At 51.6% G+C, this 25571-nt stretch overlaps 2 protein-coding genes across 16 annotated transcripts in view; both read right to left on the bottom strand.

Moving 5' to 3' along the window:
- GOLGA3 (golgin A3) overlaps window positions 1-10336 on the bottom strand; it is a 47226-nt gene extending 36890 nt beyond the window's left edge. For 5 of the 9 annotated variants that reach the window (XM_028480150.2, XM_055080383.1, XM_055080382.1 and 2 more), the window contains exons 1-2: window positions 7405-10335; window positions 1404-1715 (exon numbers count right to left, since the gene is read on the bottom strand). In XM_028480150.2, coding sequence (XP_028335951.1) covers window positions 1404-1536 — 133 coding nt within the window. In that variant the 5' untranslated portion in view covers window positions 1537-1715; window positions 7405-10335. Of the gene's footprint in view, window positions 1-1403; window positions 1716-3569; window positions 4065-6215; window positions 7081-7404 lie in introns of those variants that run through there. The other 4 variants (XM_055080381.1, XM_055080384.1, XM_055080379.1 and 1 more) reach the window with 4 other exon arrangements.
- Window positions 10337-16221: 5885 nt separating this feature from the next.
- CHFR (checkpoint with forkhead and ring finger domains) overlaps window positions 16222-25571 on the bottom strand; it is a 22913-nt gene continuing 13563 nt past the window's right edge. For 4 of the 7 annotated variants that reach the window (XM_028480388.2, XM_028480387.2, XM_028480390.2 and 1 more), the window contains 8 exons: window positions 24132-24274; window positions 22975-23091; window positions 22366-22449; window positions 21852-21922; window positions 20814-20901; window positions 18971-19078; window positions 18452-18524; window positions 16222-17301 (listed from right to left, as the gene is read on the bottom strand). In XM_028480388.2, coding sequence (XP_028336189.1) covers window positions 17259-17301; window positions 18452-18524; window positions 18971-19078; window positions 20814-20901; window positions 21852-21922; window positions 22366-22449; window positions 22975-23091; window positions 24132-24274 — 727 coding nt within the window. In that variant the 3' untranslated portion in view covers window positions 16222-17258. Of the gene's footprint in view, window positions 17302-18451; window positions 18525-18970; window positions 19079-20813; window positions 20902-21851; window positions 21923-22365; window positions 22450-22974; window positions 23092-24131; window positions 24275-25571 lie in introns of those variants that run through there. The other 3 variants (XR_003677242.2, XM_028480389.2, XR_008615987.1) reach the window with 3 other exon arrangements.

Raw genomic sequence — 25571 nt, forward strand, 5'->3', positions numbered from 1 at the left:
GGGCTTCCAGGCAGGTGCCAGGGCCCCAGCACCGCAATGCCCCGGTCTCGCACAGGGTCAGCATCACTTGGCTCTCATGACGTACCCAGTATGCATCCAGGAAGTTCCCTCTGTGCCCAAGTAAATTTAAAATGGGTTTCTGTCACTTGAAATGTGACTTCCAACTAACATAGCTACTTACTGTCACGCCTCTCTGAAAGGAAAACCAGAATATAAACGGGGCGCCCCAGACACAAAGCAGAGCGGGGAGACCCACCACCACCCTGATACAACCATCTGTTGTTTTACAAAAACAGCCCTTCAGTCTCCTGCTGGGGTCGGGGAGAGGAATCCTGCATCTCAGATCCAAGTTAATCGGGTCAGTTCTGCTTTCTAACAGGGTTACTTACGGATCTAGGAGAGTCTCTAAACCTTCTGTTTACATAGCAAAGTCATTTTTTGAGCATCATATTGCACTTTAAAAAAAACCTAAAAGTAAGAAGTCCCAATAAATAATAAGACTTGATTGTTTCCAAACACAAGCCTAATTATGGATAAACAAATAACGATGACGAAACACACACGGCCAGCACCACTTCCCGGGCACTTCCCAAGTGCTTGCATTTCACATGGGCCCTCATGACCATCCCGAGATGCAGGTACCATTCATCTTTCCGTTCTCTCAAGAGGAGAGTGAGACTGAGATAAATCAAGGATCTTGCTTGAGGGCTCCTTGCTGTTAGTGGCAGACCGAGGAGCCGTCCCACTGTAGAGCTCTTGGTCTCGGGCCGAGGTGCATTGGCCTCACCTGGCGTTTCAGGGGCAGTAACCAGCAAAGCCATTTTAGGTGCTTGAGCACTGTTTTACAAGAACGGGAATGCAGTTTCTGCTAGTAAATCAGTACATACACATGTTAACGATTTTCAAGCACACACCGACCAGGGAGGGGCATGGAATGGAGTGGGTAATTCACCCTGTACTTCCGATGCACAAATAACGCATTAGCTAACATGCAAATGTGATCCAGTAATCCTCAGATCACTAGTGGACCATTTCTGGATCCCAGTTAGTAAAATTCTGGCAACCAACCAAAAAGGCAGAATGTTAGGCAGGGCACCATGATGTGTCAGTGAAGACCTACAGAAGCCTTGACGGTAACAGTGCTGCTCTGTCCTGCTGGAGCAGAAAGCTCCACCCAGTTCCCATTCTATTTAACATGCGTGGTGCTTGATTCAAAGTTGGCATCAACTAAAACACAAAACAAAACAAAACCCTCATCTGATTACTAAAAACACACTCTGAATGAATTAAAAAGTTCATCACGGTCTGACGACACCCCAGGCTTCCTCCAAAATGCAAGCTGACCCACGTTCTCCTGTTTGAAGGCAGAAAGTCAGCAGCACACCGAGTAACTGGCAACTTACACTGGGCTTCATCCCACCGGTCCAGTGATGTCAAGGAGCCCGTGGGCTTTGGGGGGTCCTCAGGGCGAGCCGAGACCCCACTGCCGGGTCTGTCCTCCAACAGGCCTTCCTGTACAGCCGCTGCACCGTCCATGGCTAGGGTGACACGGGCTGGGCTGACACTCGGGGGCTGCAAGTGAACTGCAGGCGAGTTTGGCTTCTGCCATCAGCAACGGCCAAGAGCTCCTGGGATGGACCGCACTAGGGTTGCCTTTTCGGAAGATTTAAAGTCTCACAAATGGCCTGAAATCAAACCAAGTAATATCATGATACCTGACAGGAGAAAAAAAGAGAAAAAGGGTATTATGAAACTTCATTTGTCAGACTTGAAGTAACAATTCCAAGACTAACATTTGGTTCCCAATTTGCATCTGTATAATAAACAAATATAGAATTATTCATTCAACAAATAATCCTGAGCACCTACAACATCCTAGATTTTGAGGATAAAATGCTGAACCAGCCCCACCTGGGCCCATCCCCGCAAAGCGCCTGCACTGGTGCCGGCTAAAGACCTTCCCGCCAGGGTGAGAAGCTCCACAACCGGCCCTAGAATCGGCAGAGGTGGCCACAGAGCTGGGGGTGGGCCTTGGGTGACTGAGGAGCTGAGTCTGTATTTATTTAAATTTAACTAATTTGTGTGTAAATAGCCACATGTGGCCAGTGGCTTCTGTACTGGACACACAGGCCCAAGAGCTCACAGGGCTCAAAGGGCAAGCTCCTGCCCCAGGAGACCTGGCATGTCAGTGCCCAGGCCACGGCTCAGATCCAGAGGGCAACATGGAAGACGCGATGGCGTGGGACATGGTAAACCGGACACCGTTGGAGAAAAGCACAGGGGGCGAGGACACAGGGAAGAAGCCGTCCCGGGATGGGGGCAGAGACGGCATGTCACAGCAGGTAACCGACGCATCCTTCACTTCTCGCAGGATCTGCTATCTTTCAGACCACCCTGCCAGGCTGAGTTTAAGGTAGCAAGACTTTGCCCGAAGTCTGGCAACTGGTTAGCACTTTTGAAGTGTAATGAGGATACTATCGCGTGTTTCCGGACAAAAATTTACATGACTTTCCTCCCCAGCTTACAAATCCCATACAGACATTTCCGAAGAGCCTAAGCAGGAGCTGACTCTCACTGGACAGGCAGGTGCGCCTGCTTCTCCACAGTCCTCTGTCACCCTGTCACCCACGAACACATACCCTGTGGCTGGCACAACCTGGTCTACCCCGTGGCGAGGCCCAGCGATGGGAACCCAGTGGTGTTTGGCCCGCAGCTCCAATGATCCACACATTCCCCTCTGCAACCTGGCGCCCGACAGGCCAGGGATACCATGGATCAGTAACAGTGCTGTTACGAATATAAAAAGGCTACGTCTACTTTTTGTGTGTGTGGCCACGCCTCTCGGCTTGCAGGATCTTAGTTCCCGGGCCCTCGGCAGTGAAGGCGCAGCCCTAACCGCTGGACCAGCAGGGGATTCCCTATGTCTACTATTAAGTGTGGAGCTAGTACTAAGGGTTTGTACTTGAGAGGACCACGGATAGAAATGTGTGAAAACATGGGTAACTGTTGCCAATGCCCTTCTCTCCTTGACCCCAGGCAAATCCCCATGGACCCTTCCATGTCTACCATCAGGCACTGCTCTCAAGTCCCTCCTGGGCCTCAGGTAAAGCAGGTGGCCCACTCGCTTCTGCCATCATGATACCCACTGCAAGCATATCACACCGCCGTGTGTGTGTGCCTATCTCTTCCATCGCGCTGTAAGATCCTGGATGCAGAAACCACCACTCCCAGTCTGCCGCTGCCCCTGGAACATCCCCTACTCAGAGCGGTGCTCAGCACAGGCTACTGACTTAAAGCTCTGCCTCACCAAGTCCCACCCCTTAACAAGCAAGCTAGTGGTTCCAAAACAAAACGATAACAGTATTTGCATCCTTGGTCATCCACAAAGCCTCGTCAAATACAGAACAAGCCTGTTTCTACTAAACGCAGTTGGGAGCTGCAGTTCTAGTGAGGGCAAAGAACACCCTGGGAGGTATAAACTGGTAGAGCTGCGCGTAAATGGTCACAGGCCAGATAAGCGGTGTCAGTGAGCAGGAGGAGCGGGACACAGCCAGCGGGACCGGACTCACCTACGGAAGACAGAACGCGCCACCAAAAACAGGAGGGCAGAGGGGCGGCCAAGGAGCCGCAGAGAACGTGCCACTGCGGCAAGCAGTGACAGCGCCTGACCCTGTGCAGGAAAGAGGAACGCTGGCCGAGATGTCCACGTCCGCTGAGGAAGGCACGCCGAAGACAAATGAATCAGGCCGTCTGAGCCCAGTGCCAACGCACACTCCACTCATTGGCTTCCCTTTATTTGGATTTCTTACTAAACAAGAAGCCTTCTGATTCCCAAGGCCCTACCCCCTCCAGAGATGGATGGTGCAGCCCCCGAGAGTTCGAGACCCTGTGACTGTGACTTGTTCTGGTAACTTATGAAGGTGGCTCCTGTTCACATGCAGCTCTTCCTGAAGTCAGACAAGAGATGGAATTCACACACCACCAGAAGCAGCCTCTGGTGAAGGGACACTTCTCCTTGTCCATAATACCCTGGCATTCTCCATGTATCCTCAGCCTCCTGTGAATATTACTTAGCATGATTCAGTTGTCCAGGGCCTCATTATCTCAGACTGCTGACAAAAACAGGGCAAGGAGGGTCAGACAGCTGGGAGCACATCACAAGGAAGCTGTTATTAGTAACATGCACTCCATTTTGTGATTAAAAAGCAGAGATCAGCCTAATCACAGTACTGTTTTTGACCACGTGCATTCTGCTGTTTCCCAGAGGGAAGAGATGAGGCAAACTGTCACTCAGAACTTCGCAACGTGCGTGTAACTCTAGGTCCACCACTGTCTGACATCAAGAGACTTCAGAATCGAGAAACTACCATCTCAGGCACCTATGTGACTTCCAGCTTCCCCCAGACAGCAGATTACATGGATTTGGTATATGCACATTAACAGCTCCATCTACCCCATCTTCTTTAAGATGTTCCTGTCGGCAATTAGAAACAACAGAGCATGGGAATTCCCTAGTGGTCCAGTGGTTAGGACTCGGGACTACCAGCACGTGCACTGCCGATGGCGTGGGTTCCATCCCTGGTCGGGGAACTAAGATCCTGCAAGCCACGTGGGGCAGCCAAAAAGAAAAGAATAGAAAAACTACAGAGCATGGCCAAAGTGAAAACCCGGAAAGCCTAATGTCACCATACAGCAGTGTAATGTAAAGGACAGACTCAGCTATCAGACATCTTGGCTGCAGGTCCTGACTCCCCGACCCTCACCTGTGAGAGCATGGGCAGATTTCTTAAGCACTCTTAGCTGGTGATCTCATCAGTAAGATGATGAGAAAAAGAATAAAAAATCTGTGCCAGGATTAACTGCACACGTCCCGTGAGCTCAATAAATAGCAGCTATTATTATTAGTGTTATTTTACCTTCAATTACTGCTTGTCAAAATCAATAGGTAAAAGCCAACTGAAGATATTCTCATTCAAGAAAGTATACTGCTTTGATAAAGAAGACATGGCACACGCACACGCACGCACGCACACACACACACACACACGACAGAATATTACTCAGTCATAAAAAAAGAACAAAATTTTGCCACTGCGACAACATGGATAGACCTGGAAGGCATTATGCTTAGTGAAATAAATCAGATAGAGAAAGATAAATACTGTATGTTATCACTATGGAATCTAAAAAGAAAGCAAATGAACAAATATAACAAAACAGAAACAGACTCACAGATACAGAGAACAAACTAGTGGTTACCAGAGAGGTGAAGGGAAGGGGGAGGGGCAAAGTAGGTGAAGGGGATTAAGAGGTACAAACTACTAGGTATAAAATAAATAAGCAACCTAAGTGTCCATCAACAGATGAATGGATAAAGAAGATGTGGCACATATATACGATGGAATATTACTCAGCCATGAAAAGAAACGGTGGATAGCTAGTGGGAAGCAGCCACATAGCACAGGGAGATCAGCTCGGTGGTTTGTAACCACCTAGAGGGGTGGGATAGGGAGGGTGGGAGACGGAAGAGGGAAGAGATATGGGAACATATGTATAACTGATTCACTTTGTTGTAAAGCAGAAACTAACACCCCATTGTAAAGCAATTATACTCCAATAAAGATGTTAAAATAAATAAAATAAAATAAAAATAAATAAGGGCTTCCCTGGTGGCGCAGTGGTTGGGAGTCTGCCTGCCAATGCAGGGGACGCGGGTTCATGCCCCGGTCCGGGAAGATCCCACGTGCCGCGGAGCGGAGGGGCCCGTGAGCCATGGCTGCTGAGCCTGCGCGTCCGGAGCCTGTGCTCCACGACGGGAGAGGCCACAACAGTGAGAGGCCCGCGTACCGCAAAAAAAATTTTTTAATTAAAAATAATAAATAAATAAGTTACAAGGATGCAATGTACAGCACAAAGAATATAGTCAATATTTTATAATAACTTTGTATGGAGTCTAATTTATAAAAACATCAGGGCCCTCCCTGGCGGTCCAGTGATTAAGACTCTGCGCTCCCACTGCAGGGGGCATGGGTTCGATCCCTGGTTGGGGAAATAGGATCCCGCATGCTGCACGGCATGGCCAAAAACAAACAAACAAAAAAACCCATCAAACTACTATGTTATACTCCTGAAACTAACATAATATTGTAAGTTTAATTAAATTAAAAAATTATACTGCTGCTTAAGGCAACTGGCTAAAAAAAAAAAAAGCTTACTTTTGAATCTGAGTAATGTCAGATGACTTTTATTTCCTTTTCTTGCCATTCAAGGTCCACTGGAACTGAAGGCTATCACTACAATAAAGTTATATTTGCAATATTTAAGGGTCAATTTAAAATGTAAAAAAAAGAAAAATCCACGAGTCACCTGTAAATGGCTTACAACGTCCCAGTGGTCTTCGATCACACTGACAATCAAATCTAAGCCTCTCACCACGAACTAGGACGCTGCATCCATCGGACCCCTCCCGACACTGCATCCTTGTTCCCTATCGTTTTCTTCCTTTTTCATTACATACTTGCCATACTTCTCTACCTCAAAACACCAAACCTACTCCTCCCTCAGGGTCATCACACTTGCTGTTCATTCTGCCCGAAACACTCTTATCCCACAGTTTTGCATGGCTAGTTTCTCGTCACAGAGGCCTTGGCTCAAAAGTCACCTCTGCCGACGGGCTCTCCTACAGACCCACCCCAAGCACCGCCCAATACTCTCTCAGCAATGACCTCATTTATCCTCCGCATCCCTCCACGACAGCGTGAGCTCAGCGAGGGAGGGGACCCTGACACGACTTCAGCTCTGGATCCCAGCACCTACAATGAACAGTACCGCTCACACGACCGACACTCAACGAACAGTTGCTGAATGAAGGCCGAGCTGTTCACCTGCATCACCTGCAGACTAGTGACTATGCCTGACCCCACTGCCTCTGGAAGGTATCACTGCACCAGTGAAACGCCTCTAAGCACCCAGAATCGAGATGGAATCGAGGTGGACTGAGAGGCTGAGAGCACATGGGCTCTTTAAACCAGGCTTCACACTAAACACCCGACACCATGTCACGCATGTCATCTTGACAGAAGTTCTGCAAAAGAACAAGACCAACAGCAGTTGTGGGCACCTCTGAACAGACCACTCCCCGGCACGGGTAGACAGCGCTCCGGAAGGGCTCGAACGTATGTATATTTATGAAGCCAGTTCCCTAACACCTGCACAGGCCGGCTTCCAGGCCCGGAGGCTACCAACGGTGAGCAGCCGGACAAGCGCGGAGCGTTGTAGCTCTAGGCGGAGCCGCGGCCCCGCCGCCCTTCGCCCGGCCCCCACCCCGACCGCGCCGCGGTTCCCTAGCTCCCCGCGCCCTCCCCGGCCGGAGCCCCTGCCCAGGCGCCACCCCGCGACCCTCACCCCGGCGCTGAGGAAGCCGCGGCGAACGCCCCGCCCGGCCGCTCAGGAGGAGACGTGGCCCCGCGCGGGGCGGAGCGCGGCGCGGCGACGGAGTCCGGCCCCCCGGAAACAGCCTGTGCGCGCAGCCTCCGTTCCGGAAGAGAGAAGGTCCTCTTCTGCTAGCCAGCAGCCGTCCTCGGGCCGGGACTCCTCCAGCTGCAGTGTCTAGATCGAGCCCACTCACAACTGGCCCGAGGCGGATTTGAAAAAGTGAGTTTGGGGCTCTTCCCCTTGTCAGAAACGCAACTCCCGGACTTGCCGGACCAACTCCAACAGGAAGCTGGGCAATTGAGCTTCCGGCGGAAGTGGCGCGCCTAAGCTCCGGTCCCCGCCCCCGCCCCGCCCCAGCTGTCAGTGTATGGGCGTCCTGGCCCCTCCCCTACCGTATTGGGGGCGTGGCTAGTAAGCACCCGGGGCGGGGGCTGGGTCCGCGTGGCCTGGAGGTGGTGGCGCTTGCCCCTGGCCTTGGCCCCTGAGCACCTAACCTTCTACCGCGCTAGTCCTTACTTGTCTTTCAGGTACAAATGCAAAAGTGACTCCTGCCTTGGAGCCGTAGCAATGTTTATTTATATATGTGTGTGTATATATTTATATATATATATGGTTTTTTTTTTTCAATCTTTAGAAAGAAAATTGTTGGCATAGGGCATGAGGTTTAGGTGAAGGTGTTTTTCTTTCTTTTTTGCCTACTGGTATCAAATTGTCCCAGCACCGTTTATTGAAAAGTCTGTTCTTCCTCCATGAACTTGCTTTTGTACATCTGTCAAGTCATTTGGCTGCTTGTTGGCTGTTTCTGGGTTCTCTGCACCGTTCCGTTGATCACCATGCCTATCCCTCTGACAACAGCACAGTCTTCACCGCGGTAGCTTTACAGCAAAGCCATAATACTGCGTTAGATGATTCCTCCCACTTTACTCTTTTTCATGACTGTTCTAACTATTCTGGGGTCCATGTCCTTCCAGATAAATTTTAGAATAAACTTGTCTGTGTCCACAAATATCCTTTGTAGGATTTTGATAGGAATTGCATTCAAACTATAAATCAATTTGGGGAAAATTGGCATCTTTACTATGTTGAGTCTTTCAATCCGTGAACATGATATGTCTCTCCATTTATTTAGATCTTTGATTTCTTTCATCAGCATTTTGTAATTTTCAGCATACAGATCCTGTACATGTGCTGTTAAAGTTTATACCTAAGTATTTCATTTTCTTTGGAGTGACTGTAAATGATATTGTGTTTTAAATTTTGGTTTCCACATGTTCATTGTCAGTATATGGAAATGTAATCGAATTCTGTGTGTTGATCTTGTATCCTGAGACCTTGCTGAACTCATTTATTAGTTCTAGGAGATTTTTGGTTGTAAATTCCTTGGAATTTTCTACATAGTTTATCATGTCATCTGCAAATGCAAAATTTAACTCAAAATGATCATGGACTTAAGTGTAAAAATGTGTGAAACTATAAAACTTTTATAGGAGAAGATTTTCAGGACTGAGGGCTTGGTGAAGAGTTCTTAGACATGACACCAAAAGCACAATCCACAAAAGAAAGAAGTCAATAAATTGGCCTTAACCAAAGTTAAACATTTTCGTTTTGGGAAAGACTCTATTAAGAGGATGAAAAGACAAGCCACAGACTGCAAGAAAATATTTACAAACTACATGAAGGACTGGTACCTAAAATATTTTAAGAACTCTCAAAACGTAAAATTTAAAAAAATACGATTAGAATATAAGCAAATATATGAAGACATGTTTCACCAAAAAGGATATATGGATGGCAGATAAGCTTGCTTGTGAAAGATGTTCAACATCACTAGCCGTTACAGAAATGCAAGTTAAGATCACCTTGATATATTACTTCACACCTATCAGAGCAACCAAAATAAAATAGCGGCAATACCAAATGCTGGCAATGATGTGGAGAAACTAGGTCTCTTATCTGTGTTGCTGATGGGAATGTACAGTGGTACAGCCACTCTGGAATACAGCTTGGCAATTTCTCTAAAAATTAAACATATACTTAATTATATGACCCAGCAACTGCACTCTTGGGTATTTATCTCAGAGAAATGAAACTTATGTCCACACAAAAGCCTGTACACTATTGTTCGTAGTAGCTTTATTTACAATAGCTCAAAACTGGGAACAACCGATGTTCAACCGATCCTACAATGGATAAATGGTTAAACAAACCATGGTACATCCACACCATGAATTCTACTCAGCATAAAAAAGGAACTAGTGATACATGCGACAACTTGGATGAATCTCATCAGCATTATGCTGAGGGAGGAAGCCAACCTCCAAAGGACTATACTGTATGATAGGATTTCACATATGTAACATTCACGAAATAACAAAATCATAGAGATGGAAAACAGATTAGTGGTTGCCAAGGAATAGTGTGGGTGAGTGTGAGTAAAGCGGGCAGGACGAAGGAGGTCCTTGTGGTGATGAAGCAGTTCTGCACCTTAATTGCAGTGGTGGATCCATGAATCTGCACGTGGGATAAAATGACAGAGAGCCGAGCACATGCTCTGGACCAGTGTCAGTTTCCTGGTTTTGGTGTTGTACCGGAGCCGTATGGGATGCAACCAGTGGGGGACACTGAGTAAATAATTAAATTAGCAAGTGAAGTGTGACAAACACTAAATTTAAATACAAACAGAAACAAAGGAGCCTAATTATGTATTAAATTGATGGCACATCCATGCAGAAAAAAAAACTAATCTCAGTCAATTTTTAAAGTTTTATTAAGTTATTATTTACCTATGTGTACTGTTCAATGATTTTTAAAGTAAATTCAGTTACACTTACTAAATTTTAGTAAATAAAACTGGATTCACTACATTTAGTAAGTAAAACTGGATTTAGTACCAAGTGTTTTAGGACATTCTGATAACCCCCGAAGGATCCTTCTTGTCCAGGTACATGCAGTCACCGCCCATTACCCTTCTCCCAGCCCCTGACAACCACTAATCTGCTTTCTGTTTCTTTGGATTGGCCTATCCTGGACATACCATATAAAAAGAATCACACACTATGCAGCCTTTTGTGACTGCCTTCTCTTTTAATTAGCATGATGTTTTGATATTCATCCATATTTTATCATGTATCAGAACTTTGTTCCTTTGAGGGCTGTGTAATATTCCACTGTCTGGATATACCCCATTTTATGATCCATTAATCTGTGGATGGACACATTCCAGTGCCTCAAATGTGCTGGTCAGTGTTCTTGGTGGGGGGGTTAGATGAGGGACACAGGAGACACAAGATACTGCTCCGGTCCAGCTTCCTTTTTGCGGGGAAGACCAGACCTTCAGAGTGATAACTCACAAAGCTGGCAGGGTGTTAGGGTGGGAGGGACTGCCATTTACATTGGGTCATTCTTTTTTTTTTTTTAAATAAACTTATTTATTTATTATTTATTTTTGGCCGTGTTGGGTCTTCGTTGCTGCACGCGGGCTTTCTGTAGTTTTGCGGTGCGCGGGCTTCTCATTGAGGTGGCTTCTCGTTGCAGAGCACGGGCTCTAGGCACGTGGGCTTCAGTAGTTGTGGCATGCAGGCTCAGTAGTTGTGGCTGGCGGGCTCTAGAGCATGGGCTCTAGAGCGCAGTCTCAGTAGTTGTGGCGCATGGGCTTAGTTGCTCCGCGGCGTGTGGGATCTTCCCAGACCAGAGCTCGAACCTGTGTCCCCTGCATTGGCAGGCAGATTTTTAACCACTGTGCCACCAGGGAAGCCCCTACATTGGGTTATTCTTCATTCATTCATTCAGTAAGTATTCATTGTGGTCTACTGTATGCCACATACCATTCTAGACACCGTACACAATCCCTGCCGTCAAGGAGCTTACATTTTACCCCAGAGGCAGGCAACAAGCACAGAAATACAAGACAGGAAGTTTAGAGAGGACCCCTCAGCTGAGTTGCTCAAAACACATGAAGAAAGTAAGAAAAGGCGTCATGCAGGTAAGTGTGGGACAGTAAGGAGAGCCACGGGTTTGGGTTTTTTTGTTTGTTTTTTAACTTGATTTTTAATTTTTAAAAAATTGAAGTGTAGTTAATTTGCAATGTTGTGTTAGTTTCTGGTGTACTGCAAAGTGATTCAGTTATACATACATACATATATGTATACATACACACACACACACACATATATATATATATATAGCTACTCTTTTTCAGATTCTTTTCCCTTATAGGTTATTACAAGATATTGAATACAGTTCCCTGTGCTGTACAGTAGGTTCTGTTGTTTACCTATTTTATATATACTGGTGTGTATATGTTAATCCCACACTTGAATGTTTTCTTTGAGGAGGTCATATTTGAGCTGACTCTGCGTGAGGCCGGCGCCCGCAGGTCGGGAGGAGCTTTACGAGGGAAGGAACCGCACACCCGGAGCAGGAGGGGTCCAGGATGAGGCAGGGTGGGGACAAGCCGCACAGGGTCCGTCCGAGCGGTGGGAAGCCACTGGCGCGTTTCAGGCAGGGGTGACATCATCTGCCTGCTGTTTGAAGAGGTGGCTCAGGCGCTGTGCGGACACGGGTGGCGGGCACCTTGAGGCTGCGGCCCTGCTGGCCGGGGCAGAGGCTCAGCCCCGTCCCGCAACGCAGCAACTAGCTGAGGCGTCCCTGGGGGCTCAGATGAGAGAGAATTCTCCACCCGCTCCTGCCGAGCCTCAGAAAACACTGGACGCTTCCCCAAGACTGAAAACCAAAGGAGAAGACGGTGAGGGTGTGTCTTAGCTTCCCGGGGCCACTAGAAGAAGCCACACCAGACAACACGGCTTCACCCTCTCGCGCTTCTGGAAGTCCGACGTCCAGAATCATGGTGTCGCTGCTCCCCACGGCCCGGGAGGAGCTGCTTCCTTCGCCTCTTGCAGCTCTCACGGCCTGGCTTGCGGCTCTCGCGCTGCCCTCAGACGTCACCCCAGCCTCCGGTTCTGTCACATCCTTTCCCGCCTGCCCTTCTTGCTTCCCTTGCGATTGCACCGAGGGCCCACAGAACAATCCAGAGTTGTCTCCCCTTAAGGTCCTTAACCTGCAAAGTCCCTTCTGCTAGATGAGGTGACATTCACAGGTTCCAGGGGTCAGGACACGGACGTCTTTGCAGACAGGGGCAGAGGGCATTACTCAGCCTGCCACGGGGTGTTCATAGTACATAGGGTGTGGGCTTTGCCTAAAGGAAGCCCACCTGATTTTATAAAACCCTGTGGTGTTTGACGTCTGATGACAAAGTGTTATGGGCTGAACTGTGTCTGCCTCTGCCACCCTAAATTCACATGTTGAAGCCCTAACCCTGAGGACCTCAGAATGTGACTGTGTGCGGAAATAGGGCCTCTAAACGGGTGACTGAGGTAAGATGAGGCCACATGCGTGGTCCCGAACCCAATGTGACTGGCATCCTTATAAGAGGAGGAGATCGGGGCACACACACACAGGGACTCCCACGTGGGGACACGGGGAGAAGACGGCCGTCCACACGCCCAGGAGAGAGGCGTCAGGGGGAACCAGCCCTGCGACACCTCTCTCCAGAACTGTGAGACCGGAAATGTCTGTTGTTTAGGCCTCCCCATCTGTGGTGCGTGTTATGCAGGCCCCGGGCACCAGCACACAGAGCTGCTACTGCGAGCAGTGCCGCCCACAGCAGCACGGACGGTTGGCTCAGCACTCAACACGGCTTCCCACACTCGTCCTGCCAGGCTGCTCCGTGTGGGCAGGGGAGAACCAGAGATGAGGATATAGGTCAGGCTCACCGTCTCCAGAAGGAAACACACGGAAAACAAAATGAGAGAACACACTAGGCTCAACAGAGAGGAGGGGAAGAGCCCCAGGAGAGGGGTGCAAAGCAGGGTCTTTGCGAGCACCCGACTGCCAGCGGCCAGCGGACGCTTCAGCCAAGTTTACACCAGCGAGCAGGCCGGGAAGCGTCCTGCTCTGAATTGTGAAGGGGAGATAAACAGTAAGGAAACGTTTCCTTTCCAATGGTCGGCACCAGGAAGAAAGCCAGACGGGCTGATGCTAGAACGGCTGGTTGGGAGGCCCCTCCAGGGAGCGGGTCTGGGCCAAGCCCTGAGTGGGGAGGAGACATCGCCAGGCAGCCTGGGCGAGGGCCCAGGTTTGGGTCTAGCTGTGGAAGACCCTGGGGAGGTTTGCTGAGGGAGGGGCGGGGGCCACCCAGCGCTGGGCCTTTGTGGGCCGTGGTAGCACCATTCATTCCTATGTAACAAGCCAACCCAAACCGCAGTGGCTTCAAACAACTATTATTTCTCACGGTTATACTGGTTGGGGGCAGTGGCGTGCTGGTGCTTAACAACCTTCTCTCCAGAAAACAACAACAAAATGACCCTGATTTGCAGCCTTTGCCCATTTCCACAGTGTAAATACCCCTAGTGGGGCCAGTTTCAAGCTGCCAACAGCGAGGTCCACAGACCGGATCAAGGCGGCACCGCAGAGGAGCTACAGGCACAGTCGTGGGCGCCCTCAGGAGCAGAGGGTGCAGCCGGACGCGTGCGTTTACCCAGAAGGGCTGCGTCCTGAGTGCTCATTACCTTTGTTTAATCGTAACTTGAGAATTCCAAGTTTATACAATTTTCTGAAGGGCTGTGTTTCAGTTACCGGCGGGAGTCATTCCTGAGATGGTGACAGTTGTCCCCTGGGAGCTGGCCACGAGGCCCTTCTGCAGGTCAGGACTTTCAGCTGGCAGATCCGCGGGGCTGGGCCCCCCTCCAGCTTCCCAGCTCCACTGGGGCCCAGGGCGGAGGCTGAGAGCGGGAAGGAATGCGCACAGCTCATCTCTGCTGCATTTGCTTTGCCAGCGTCCCGTGGGACAGGATGGAAAGGACGTCCACTTGCAACACAGAAATGAACCAGCACGTGGCACGCCCGGGGGGGCGCTGGACGGCTCGACTGGGGGGGTCCTCAACACCCCTCATGGTGCGTACTTCACGGCTGGCTTCCATCTCAGAGGGGCTGGGAAGGGGTGGGAATGAGGAGACAGAGCCACGGAGGCCAGATTGGGTGGCAGCCCTGTGGGCTGAGGGCCTCGGACTTAATTCTGCAGGGAGCTACGAATGCCACTGCAGGCCGGCACTTCCAGGGGGAGTAACCGAGACCCAGCAGCACGGTTCCCGTCAGCGTCAGGCCTGGGATGGGCTGAGCTCTAGCGGGCTGCCTAGCCCAGCAGTCAGTCTGCTTTCTTGGTGGTGACACTGGAGCCTGCCTTCCCCCAGCCCCACCTGCTTATGGGGTTCTGGCGGCTAGAAGGTGGTGAGAGGCTTGGGTCTGGCTGCTCATCAGCTTTGGGGTCAGGGACAGGCTTCTGTTTGAACTGGTGGGGAGGCCACCAGTTCACCTGTGTCAGCTTGGAGGAAAGCTGAGGTCTGGGAAGCGGCCACCAAACACAGGAAGAGAAGGGTCCCGCATCCAGCCGCACTGGAAGTCAGGCTCACTCTGGACTTTCAAACCCAATCCATCCCCCATTTTCTCTTCCTTCCTCCAGAGCACAGGTCAGCTGCCTGGTGCTGGGCTGCTGGCGCCCTCTGCAGCAGCATTCCTGATTCAGAACCTGAGCTTTGCTGGGCGTCTTCTCTGCCGGCTGCATGAAGACTGGTCTGGCTGCAGGGCCCCCACTGATAGAGGCCTGGCTCAGAATCCACTCTGTTTGGGCACTTCCCTGGGGCAAGATCTACCGATGTCATGCTGGGGCTCTCAGATCTGGGCCTGTGATTCCAATCCTGTTAGCTATGAAGTACTTAAGATGACCTGCTGGGTCCTTGGTCACACCAGGAGCTCTGACAGAGACTGGCCCGAAGAGGACTCTAGGCGGTTGCCTGGGAGCTTGAACCCACAGGCCAGGAAGGGCAAGTGTGCAGCCCCTGGAGGATGCCCAGCAGATGGGAAGGGCGGGCAGGGCCAACCCGTCTGACGGCGGCACCAGGAGCCCAAGAGGGACACGGGTCTGGGGATGGGCTGAGCAAGGCTGTGTGAGGACACGGGCTGGGCCCAAGGAGCACACGGGAGTCGTCGGGCATGAGCTGAGCCACCAGGACACGAGCACACAGCAGGCTCCAACCCACTGTGGGCTGGATGCGGTGGGGGGCGGGGGGGGGGTCACGAAACAGGAAGTAGAGAAAAGTCGCAGAAACACCGCACGGTGCGCCCTGTGAAACAGCTTGTCAGCAAGCCTGGAGAACCACCATCCCGGCCCGGGCTCCTGCCTCAGGTTAGAGCTGACAAGCTCTGTTCTGACCCCGGTGTGCTTGTCAGAAGTGGGGAATCCAAGTTCCAGTGCAGTCGGGCCGGCACCGTGGACCAGCAGTCTGACGCGGCGCATGCCCTGCCCTTGGCTGATGGATCCAGCGTAGCCCAAGGAAGGCTGCGTGTTTAAGCCTTGGCCAAGAAAGCTGCTACATCTGCTACGGGGCCTGCGTCTCTGTTCTTAGTTTGAGGGAGGGGTCAGGGTCAGAAGTGAAGGGCGGTGATGAGTCAAGGTCCTAAGCGTGGAGGGCAGCTGCGTGCCCGCACGAGCCAGGCCGGGGCTTAGACACAAAGCCGTTCCTTCAACCTGGGACCAAGTCGGGGTTGGCGGATCCAAGGGAACCCATGCCTTTTCCCAAATGCTCAGACCTGGGCCCTGACCCCAGGTCACACGCGCCTGCAGGGCCTGCGAGGCTAATCCAAGTGGAGCCCCCGGGTGGACTCTTTGGTAGTCAGCAGGTAACCAGTGACGCCTGCAGCTGGTCCCACCGTGACAGGAGGGAGCACATCACAACCAACACACGAACGAACATGCGGGGAGAGAAACAGACATGGCTTGTTTATTAGAACGCAGGAAGGAGGCCTTCTTCCACGGAGCGCTGCTTCTCAGAGTCTGTATCAAGAGCAACACAAAGTTGAAAATCGTATTCCTGAGAAGAAGCAAAAAAGGTACAATTTTGCAAACAAACGTAACGGGTGATTTCAACAAAGGATAAAAAACTTTTTTTCTTAAACAATAAAATTTCAAGTATTATTCCAGATGACACGGCAAACCCATAGCAGGCGGAAAGGGCAAGGACTTGTGGAAGCTCTCGGTGGGAAGAAGCTGCTACAGGCGGGCCGGGGCGCCACCAGGGACGACCTGCACCCCAGGTCCCTGGGCCACCCCGGCCCCGGCCGCAGGGGAGGAGTGAAGAAGGCGGGACAGGTTGGCGGGGCTGCAGTTGTGCTGAGGAGCCCGGCGTGGCAGTGACCCAATCACGCCCTTGGCGCCGGGGTCCCTGGACGTCTGATGATTTTTCTTTTATCAACAGAAACATATGCTTATTCTTTCAAATATCATACTATCTCCCATTTTAGTCAACTTGTAAATTATAAGGTATATCATTTGTGCTACAGTTTGTGATATTTAAGTCTTATTAGGAGATGAGCACCGAACCTATGAAAGTGCACAGGTCAGCCGCTGTGCGTGCCCCGGCTGACAAACTCCCCTTCTTCTCCCAGGGCACTTTTCTTGGAGAGAGACGTCGGCTTTGACCGTGGTTGTGGGAAAGGTACAGAGAGCAAACCTCGTGGTCATCTTCAACAGGAGGGGACGGCTGACGGCTCCTGCTCTGGCCCAGGGCTCTGGGCGCCACTGGTAGGGGTTCTCGCCGAGAGGGTCTCGCTCCACAAGAGAAAGGTCGCACCAGAGTGCCCGACGCAGAGACCCCCGGCGTCCCCTGAGGAGGACTGTGAAATGCCCTTAAAGCCTCTGTATTCAGTATTTTCTGAGACACGTGTCATTGACCGGCAATACTCCCAAGCCATCGTGCTGCCTCCCTGGATGTTTAGTTCTTGAACCTCGTCTGTTCACAGATGTGATTGAATTTCCTGCAGGGAGACAACGGTGAAATACACAAGAGGGCATCAGAGACACATTCAACAAAGGAGTTCTGAATTGCGCCTGGGGGAGCTACAGGAGAAGCAACCCTGTGCTTGGGGGTTTGCAAGGGCTTGTCTCTCATACCATCAAAGAAACTAGCCCCAAACGCAGCCTCTTTTCTCCTTTTTAAAATTTTTAAATGTAAGTGGAACATTTAGGTACTTCCCAGAGACTCTAAGCATCCCCAAGGCACTGCGGGTGACCTGGCGGGGCTGACGCCACCTCCTCTCCAAGAAGACGACTGTGTCTTTGCTGCCCCGACCCAAGTGTTTACTGAGAAAGGTTAGCCTGTTACTACTGAAATCTCTTTTCTTAGAATAAAATGGTCTCTTCCACACAGTTAATGCTCGCATACAAAGCAAGCCTTTTATTCCAGCAAATCACTCCCTCAGAGGCAGCCGCCTTTCCCGGAGCCCTCATGATGACTCCTAAGCCAGGGGCGCTCTCTCAAGTACTTCAGCTTGAGCCTCAAATGGCTGTTTGGGGTTACAGTTGCCCCACACAGCATCCATCCACGGGACTCATTTATGTGATCGCTTCCCTTATGGTTCGAAAGCGTAGGCGAGCCTGCTCCCACGGGCCACCGCGCATGTGCACGTCAACATGAACAGCCTCTAAAGACCTCGTGGGAAACTCCCGGCGAGAGCCTGCGAGCCATCATGGCACCAAAGGTAGACCCGGGTGCACGGCGGCGTGGCTCGGGATGGGAGTTCTCAGTGGCCTCAGCCACGGATTCAGAAAGCGCTAAACCTTGAATGTGTGGGCTGGGGATGGCCGCCTGTGCTCTGGATACATGGAGGTGGAGCGGGAGATGAACGTTTGTATGCCAACGTTTCATGAAATGAGATAACAGAAAAGCAGAGTGTCTACGTGATGATTTTTTACTGATATATACTATGTGACTTTATAAAAGCATGACAACTAAATTAGTTTATAAGTAGAGAGCTGACTAGTTCACGCACATCCCTAAAAGCTGCGGTATCAACTTGGCCAAAACGCTTAAAGAAGAGCACCTTCCTGTAGGGAAAGCGTGGGTTTGCCTCTCTGCAAGGGACTCCTTCAGCCCCGGCCCGGCCCCCGCCCCTGTGCCGCACTCACATTGCGTGGTGGGCCTTCACCTGAGTGCGGCAGTTGCGGCCCCAGTAGCAATCAGGACGGGACGTTACGGCCACTAGGGAGAGAAAAAAGTGAACACGTGTGACACACATACCACACTCACAGACTCAGCCTAGTGAATTTAAGCCAAGGCCAAAGAGACACTGCAGCTCAAACGCACAGCGCTTCATCACACTTCACAGCTTGTTTCCTTGCACTGTTCACCAGGAAAGGAAAAAAAGGTTCAACTGAAAACCCAGGTTAGAAATGACTCTGGTTGCCCACAGGACGTTTTTGGGGCATCTTGTTTTAGCAACCTGCTTCAGAGACGCAGAGCCTGAGCAGGCACCAGGCAGGGACGGCCCCGAGACCCGCCCGCGTCCCCGGCCGACGCAGACGTCCGCTAAGAACACAGAGCAAAGGCCCACACAGGCTATCTAGCTATTGCAAAGGAGAGTAGGAGCCAATGCAAAGAGAACTGAGCTGTGGGCCAGGTGGGGGTAGGGGCAGGGGTCTCCTTACCCGGCAGCTCAGAAGCAGGGATGTTCTGCCGATACTGGTAGGTCAGCTCGCGGAAGCTCCGCAGGCCACAGCAGTAGCACAGCACGGTGTTCCCGGTGATTCTGTAATCTAGAAGGAACACAGCCTCTTACAGGCACAGCAGCAGAATAGACACGGCCTTGCAAACTGCTGGGGGACCAGTGTGCACTGATCCACAGACAGGCCGGAGACAAAGGGCTGGACATTTGGAACACAAGAACAAAACCAACCTAGATACCAACTTACCTCCTTACGGCAAAATAATTCCACCTGGATTAAAAATTCAAATATTCAAAAAAATCTAGAAAAGTACTAAGAGGAATGAATGTTCTTCTCTTGAGCTATTTCCAACTATGACATGAAAACCGAACGGCACAGAGGAAAGGATTTGTAAATGTGACTGCCTACAGTTTAAACATCACAATGGAAACATGTACAACAAAAATGAAATACTAATGTAATAGCAGAGAATGTATTTTCAGCACAAATGACAATGTGTTGTACCCTTAATTAACAAAGATATCACACAAATCCATACCTCCCAAGTCCAAATAGCCTAACATAAATATGGACCAAGGACACAGACAAGCAAATGGCCCGTAAAACAAAAAGATCTTTCAATTTCATTAATAATCAAATATGGCAGATAAAACAATGATACCTCACCGTTTGCCTCTTTCATATTTAAAAGGCCTAGAAGGCAAACACGCAGCTGACGGGCTCAGGGGATGCTGGCCCTCAGGCCCCAGGCACACCTCAACCGTGTCTCCAGCAGCCCTGTTTATGATCCTAACGGTACAACTGTTAAACCTACAAGACTGCATGCTTGACAGCTTCAGTGTTGTTTCAAATAGTGAAAAGCTGGAAACAACTTAAACATCCTTTGCTAACGAATTGGCTAAATGAACGATAGTATCAGAATGCTAACTAAAAGTCATGGTATAGATCTTTATTGACATAGGAAGGATCCAAGATATATTGGTGAGTGAATAGCTTATTAAAAGCGTATCTGATAGGATTTCATTTATACAAATTATACACACACGGGTACGTGTACTTAGAAGGGTGGTCGTGAAAGTATTATCATTGGGTATATTTTTAGGTGGTGGGATTTCTAATGATTTTCACTTTATCCTTCAGACTTCCTTGTACCACTTACATTTTCTTTGTGAACCACGTCATTCTTACAAAAATAGCCATTAAAAAGCATAAAGACTTAAGACCCAACCAAACAGAGCCATTGTAGCAGAGAAAACCCAAGACATTCACTAGAATGTGTCCAAAAATAGCTTAGAAGGGTTCCCAGCAAACCTCTCAAGTCTTTCATAATTCATGTCTTAGGAAAAAAAAAAAAAAATCACGTGCTGATTTTTCTGCACCCTCCCTTAGTGACAAGAATTCACACTTCACAATGCACTGGGTGTCCCTGGGAGAGGGGTGAGCCTTCACTGAGTCACCCACGCACTGAGGGACAGGCACCAAGGGCTGCGAGGGTTTGGGAACAACCAGCCCCAGGATGTCAACGCTGGCAAGCAGCGGGGCCAACACCTCTCCAGCTGTGCCCCTTCCCTCCCCTGTGCGAGAAAAGATTCCAGAATATGTCGTGTCGACTCCAACCCAACATAAAAAAAGAAACCCAAGAGTAGTGGGACCTTTGTGTGCATCTGCCAGGGCGGGCGGAGGTCGCAGGTGTGAGCGTGGGAAAGCCGACAAGTAGTACTGCCAGCGTGCGTGCGGCCTGGCGGGTGTGGCTGGTTTACCAGAGGCAGAGCTGCCCTGGAAAGCACCACTGTCGGTGCGGGGGAGCAGGCACAACGAGGCTTACCGGACAGCAGGAATGCTCCCCTCTGTAGAGCCCCGAGGCTCTCAGTCAACATGTTTTTCCACGTCAAACCCCTGGTGGCCAGATAATTCTGTAACAGGGAAACGGGCAAGAGAAGAAACACAAGCTTGGAGAAAGAAACACTAAAATGGCAAAAAGGGTTGACACTTCATAAAAGGCCCCAGAAGGTGGGTAAAGCCAAGCACCTAAACGTGGTGGGCACGTGCCGAGGGGGAGCACTGCGTGCAGTTAGGGGGCCTCTGCTTCCAGGACCACAGCCTGGACGGCCCAGACAGCCTCGCGGACCAGGAGGCCTGGGACAGACATGGTATCACATCCACACACTACTGCACAGATCTCTGTCCAAGGTGCTTCCTCTGAGTCTCAAAAGGCAGGCTAGCTTTACAACCTCGAGCGTAAGAGTTACCACACCCTCTCTGAAATTCTGCAAAGACATTCCTAGCACAGGAGCAGCGAGACACCTAACCTTGGCTGGAGCGGCCACAGCGCAGAAACAGGCCCATGACCACGTGACAAGGAAGCCAGGGGTCGGGATCTGTGCTCTGCCCTCGAGACACGTGGAGCTGCTCGGCTCCTTCTGTGCAAAGCTATAAGAAAGCGCCCCGTGGACATCTAGCCTGAGTACCGCGATGCCGAGGAGGTGCCTGCCATTCACCCTGGCGGCCGAGGCCGCACATGACCCAGGTGAAGGCACGCCTCCTGGCAAGAGAGTGACGCGCACATTAAGCACTGAAGTACTAAAAGCCGGCTGCCCCCTGAAACGCGAGAAGAGAGCGAGAGGGCAGTCCTGGCTCCACCCGAGGGCCGGCCGTGCCCCCTGCCCCACCGCGCAGGCCGAGCAGGAGCTGGAGCCGTGGGACACGATTCCTGGGGCTTCCTGTGTGACGGGTGTGAAGGAATACCTATTCGGGGGGAGTATAGGGATAAGCAGATACACAGTGGCAGCGCTAGTCAGAGGGCAGAGTCATGAGGTCTCTGGCGGGTCCCGGAAGGCCTCCCGCTGGCCTCGCGGGCCGGTACCTTCAGGACGTCCGACTCGTAGTTGTTGTTGCTCAGCACCCCGTCCAGACACCGGTCGCCCAGGTTGAGTTCTGTCGGGACAGAGGGAAGCAGCGTTATCCGTTTCATACACACTTTACGAAAGCACCGTCCACCCAACAGTTAAGATAACCAAATCTCCTTCATTATGGAGTCTACAAAGAATAAAAAGTTCCATGACAAAATACCACTTCAAACAGAGAAAAAGTAAAAGGACTTCCATTCCACTCCCCCCAGAAACGGCCAGTCTGCACAGCCCCTGGTCTGGGGTCGTGAAGTCCGGACACGAGTTTTTAGTGCGGGTGGTCCTCGAGCATGACTCAGCGTCCCCCTCGCTGACGCTTGCAAACCTACGCAGACCACCAGGGAAAGGGGCGAACTCGTGGTGACCAACGTGGCCTCTCCCTCCTCGGGCACACGGCCAGCCCAGCACTGGCCTCAAGCGCACGAGAGAATGCGGGAAGGCGGTGGCGATCGACGGCAGGGCCAGCATTACCGCAGAACGGGGCCAGGCAGCCGAGGCAGCCGGTCCGGGCGCAGCCCCAGTACAGGTGGCAGAAGGGCTGCAGGCAGATGGCACCTGCGGACACAGAGCACAAGCACGTCACGCCGCCCCGCGAGGACAGGCTCGAGGGGCTGCTGGGCAAGCGGCCAGCTCCATTTTCAGAGCGCTCCGAGGACTGTAAAGCAAAGCGCCGTACGGTTCCTCCGTTAGACTTTAAAGTGACGCCTTGGACCCGGGTGCAATCCCTAGTCAGGGATCTGAGGTCCAGAAAGCCACACAGTGAACAGAACAGAATGGAACAGAATAAAATGACACATTGGAGAACTACTGTGGGGACACACGTCAGACACAAGATCCAGAAAGAGAGCCCCCGTGTGTGGAAACTTAGTGTATGACAGGGGCGGGGTTATCACCAGTGGGAAAAGCTAGGTTATTCAACGTGGTCCCGCAGAGACACCTGATGAGGCAGGTGGAAACAGAGCTGCGCCCTTACTTCACACCACACAGAGAAGTCCACGACCCTCTTGAAACCTGAGCTGGAAGGACACACAGGAGCGGCTCTGAGGTGGGGAGGCGGCGCGCACCCACACCCTCACTCACACTGCTGGGGGGCGATGCGGGGGTCCCGCTCGCGCTCCGCCCTCCGGTCGGGCATGGGCTGGAAGCAGCAGGTGCATATGGCGTGGCTTCCTTGCAGGGCGCACACGTAGTCCTGGGCTGTGGAACAGATAGGACGCTCAGGCTGGTGCCGCCAGCGCACGGGCAGCAAGAGCGGCTCAGACCACACCTACAGGGGCAGCTGTAAGGTTTGCACGAGGACACAGACCTACAAGAAAACCCGGACAGAACTCAGGCCTATTTTCCTACAGCCAAGTGACAGTCTACCGCTCAAACTAAGAAGTTTAAAGAGATTGAAAAATGACCGAAGTTATCTCCTAGTTCAGTAGTTGTAGCAAGATTTCAAAGATCACATGAAGGTTTTCTACCATTTCCCATAAAGGAAGGGCAGGCCAGAAAACAGTAAAGCGATTTCTCTAGTCCCTGCTAGCTGACCCTGGACCAGGAGCTGTGTCCACGTGGCCCGGCCCCCCGTCACTCACGCACCGCGTGAGTCTCTGCCTGTGCACACTCGCTACGGTCCTAGTGGGGCCTTCCGTGCGCTGCCCCAGCCATCCCCACCCGAGGGGCCTACAAGGAAGGCCCCAGGAGCCACGGCACAGCATCGTGGCAGATGGTTAAGAACGTGGCTCTGGGTCGCTATCCTTAGGTCAGTGGCCTCTTGACAGGCTCAGGCTGACGGTGGCAGAGAGGCCGGGCCCTACAACGCAGGGCCACAAACCACAGTCCACGTGTCCACCTTCCCTTTCTTGATGGCACCTGGGGACCTACCCACTGAAACGGGCATCGAACAGAGAGCTCAGGGCGGCTCTGGTAACATCATGTCCTGTTGCTGGAAGGAGGCCAGTCCCTCACTGAAGGGGCCTGTGTGTGATGGTCCTTTTGGCTTTGGTGAGCACCACGGGGGATGCCGACTGCCCTGAGATAGTGGGCTGGGCGGGGTGGGGGGTAAGTGTTAGAATCAGGACTGAATCCTCGGGTGTGTCCAGGAGCCGAGGCCCACAAATGAAGTTAAGTATCTGGTTTCTTAGCTCCAAACAGGTTATGAGAAGCAACGAGCCATTCTAGCAGAGGAGCCAGCAGAAATGCCACCCGCTTCCCGAATGGTCGGGACAGCACGGAAGGTGTGGCCGTCTCACCTGTCGTGATGCTGGCGGACGTCGATGGTGCATCCCCAGGAGCCTGCGGTGCCCCTGGCTCACTGCCGGGCCCTGGGCAGGGAAGGGGCCGCCCCGCCTGCCTGCGGTACTCGGGGCACTGTCTGCACACGATGTACGGCTGACTGCAAGGGAAGAAAACCCGGAGCTCGGAGGAATGAGGAGACACCTGCTCTGGCCGTGTGTAAGGGTGGTAGCAACGACGGCCCAGCCCCGGTGACGGGACAAGACCCAGATCCCCGCTCACAGGCCTTGTCCTGCCTGCGTGCCTCAGCTCTGCACCAGGTGCTGCACCCAGCGTGTGCAAAAGGGAAGGGCAGCTCAGCGCCCATCCTGCACAGCAGCAGTCGGCAGGCTCTCCTCCCCGCCACCTCCCAGCTCCCCTTTTCCCGCACGTTCCCAGAGCCCTCGGCCACTCCTGGGGTACTGAGATGTCTTCTCCATGCCCCTCGCCCCCCTGAGCCATCCCTGGGGGCAAAGCCACCCTGTCCCCACACTGGGCAGGACGCACTCTCACAGGTTTGATGCCCGCCCAGTGCACACCCTTCCCTTCGTTAAAATCTGAGCAGAACACGCCAGGGCTGGATGCCGCTGTCAAAAGGGGCTTTCACCCAGCTGTATGCACTTCAGCTGAGCTTTCAAATCTGCAGACGGTAAAACAGAATCTGCGGCAAAGGCACGCACGAACTCTCCCCTCATCTCAGTCAGAGGACGCCTGCCCGAGCCTGCCACCAACGGGAAGGACAGGCGAGACCTGACTAGAAAATGCGGAAACACTGAAGACATTCAGCCTCATATGTAAGAAAAACACATAAATGAGACTAAGATACCTGTCTGTCCCATTACTCCAAGTGTCGCAGGGATCACTGCCATCCCTCCGCACACCCTGTGGGGCACCATCACCAGGACTCTCTGACAGGCATTTCACGACAGATGCCAGAAGTCCAGCAAGGCGTCCCCTCAGTGAGACTCCTGACCTGAGCGTCCTCCTTCCACGTACTTATCTCCAAGAAATGACTGGACATGTGCACTGAACTGTAAATGCAGGCCATGCACTGCAGCTTTGTTCCGGAATTCAAAATATTACAAAGAAATGTTTTAAATGGTAAAAAAAATAAGTATGTATGACTACACATACGTGTGGCCAGATGAATACGTAATAAAATGTTCACACTAAAGTGATTTTTGGTTTTCTTTTTGCTTCATCATTATGTGCTAAATTTTGGGGAAAGAAACAAAGATAATAAACTGAGAAGGGGGGGAGTGGTTTTGTCTTTTTAAATATTATGGCCTCAACACAAAAATTCATACCCTGGACTTCCGAGTCAGGAAACATCAACATTCTACAGCAGAGGACTTCCCTGGTGGCGCAGTGGTTAAGAATCCGCCTGCCAATGCAGGGGACATGGGTTCGAGCCCTGG

Source organism: Physeter macrocephalus, chromosome 19 (assembly GCF_002837175.3).
Source record: "Physeter macrocephalus isolate SW-GA chromosome 19, ASM283717v5, whole genome shotgun sequence".
NCBI classification, from domain to species: Eukaryota; Metazoa; Chordata; class Mammalia; order Artiodactyla; family Physeteridae; genus Physeter; species Physeter macrocephalus.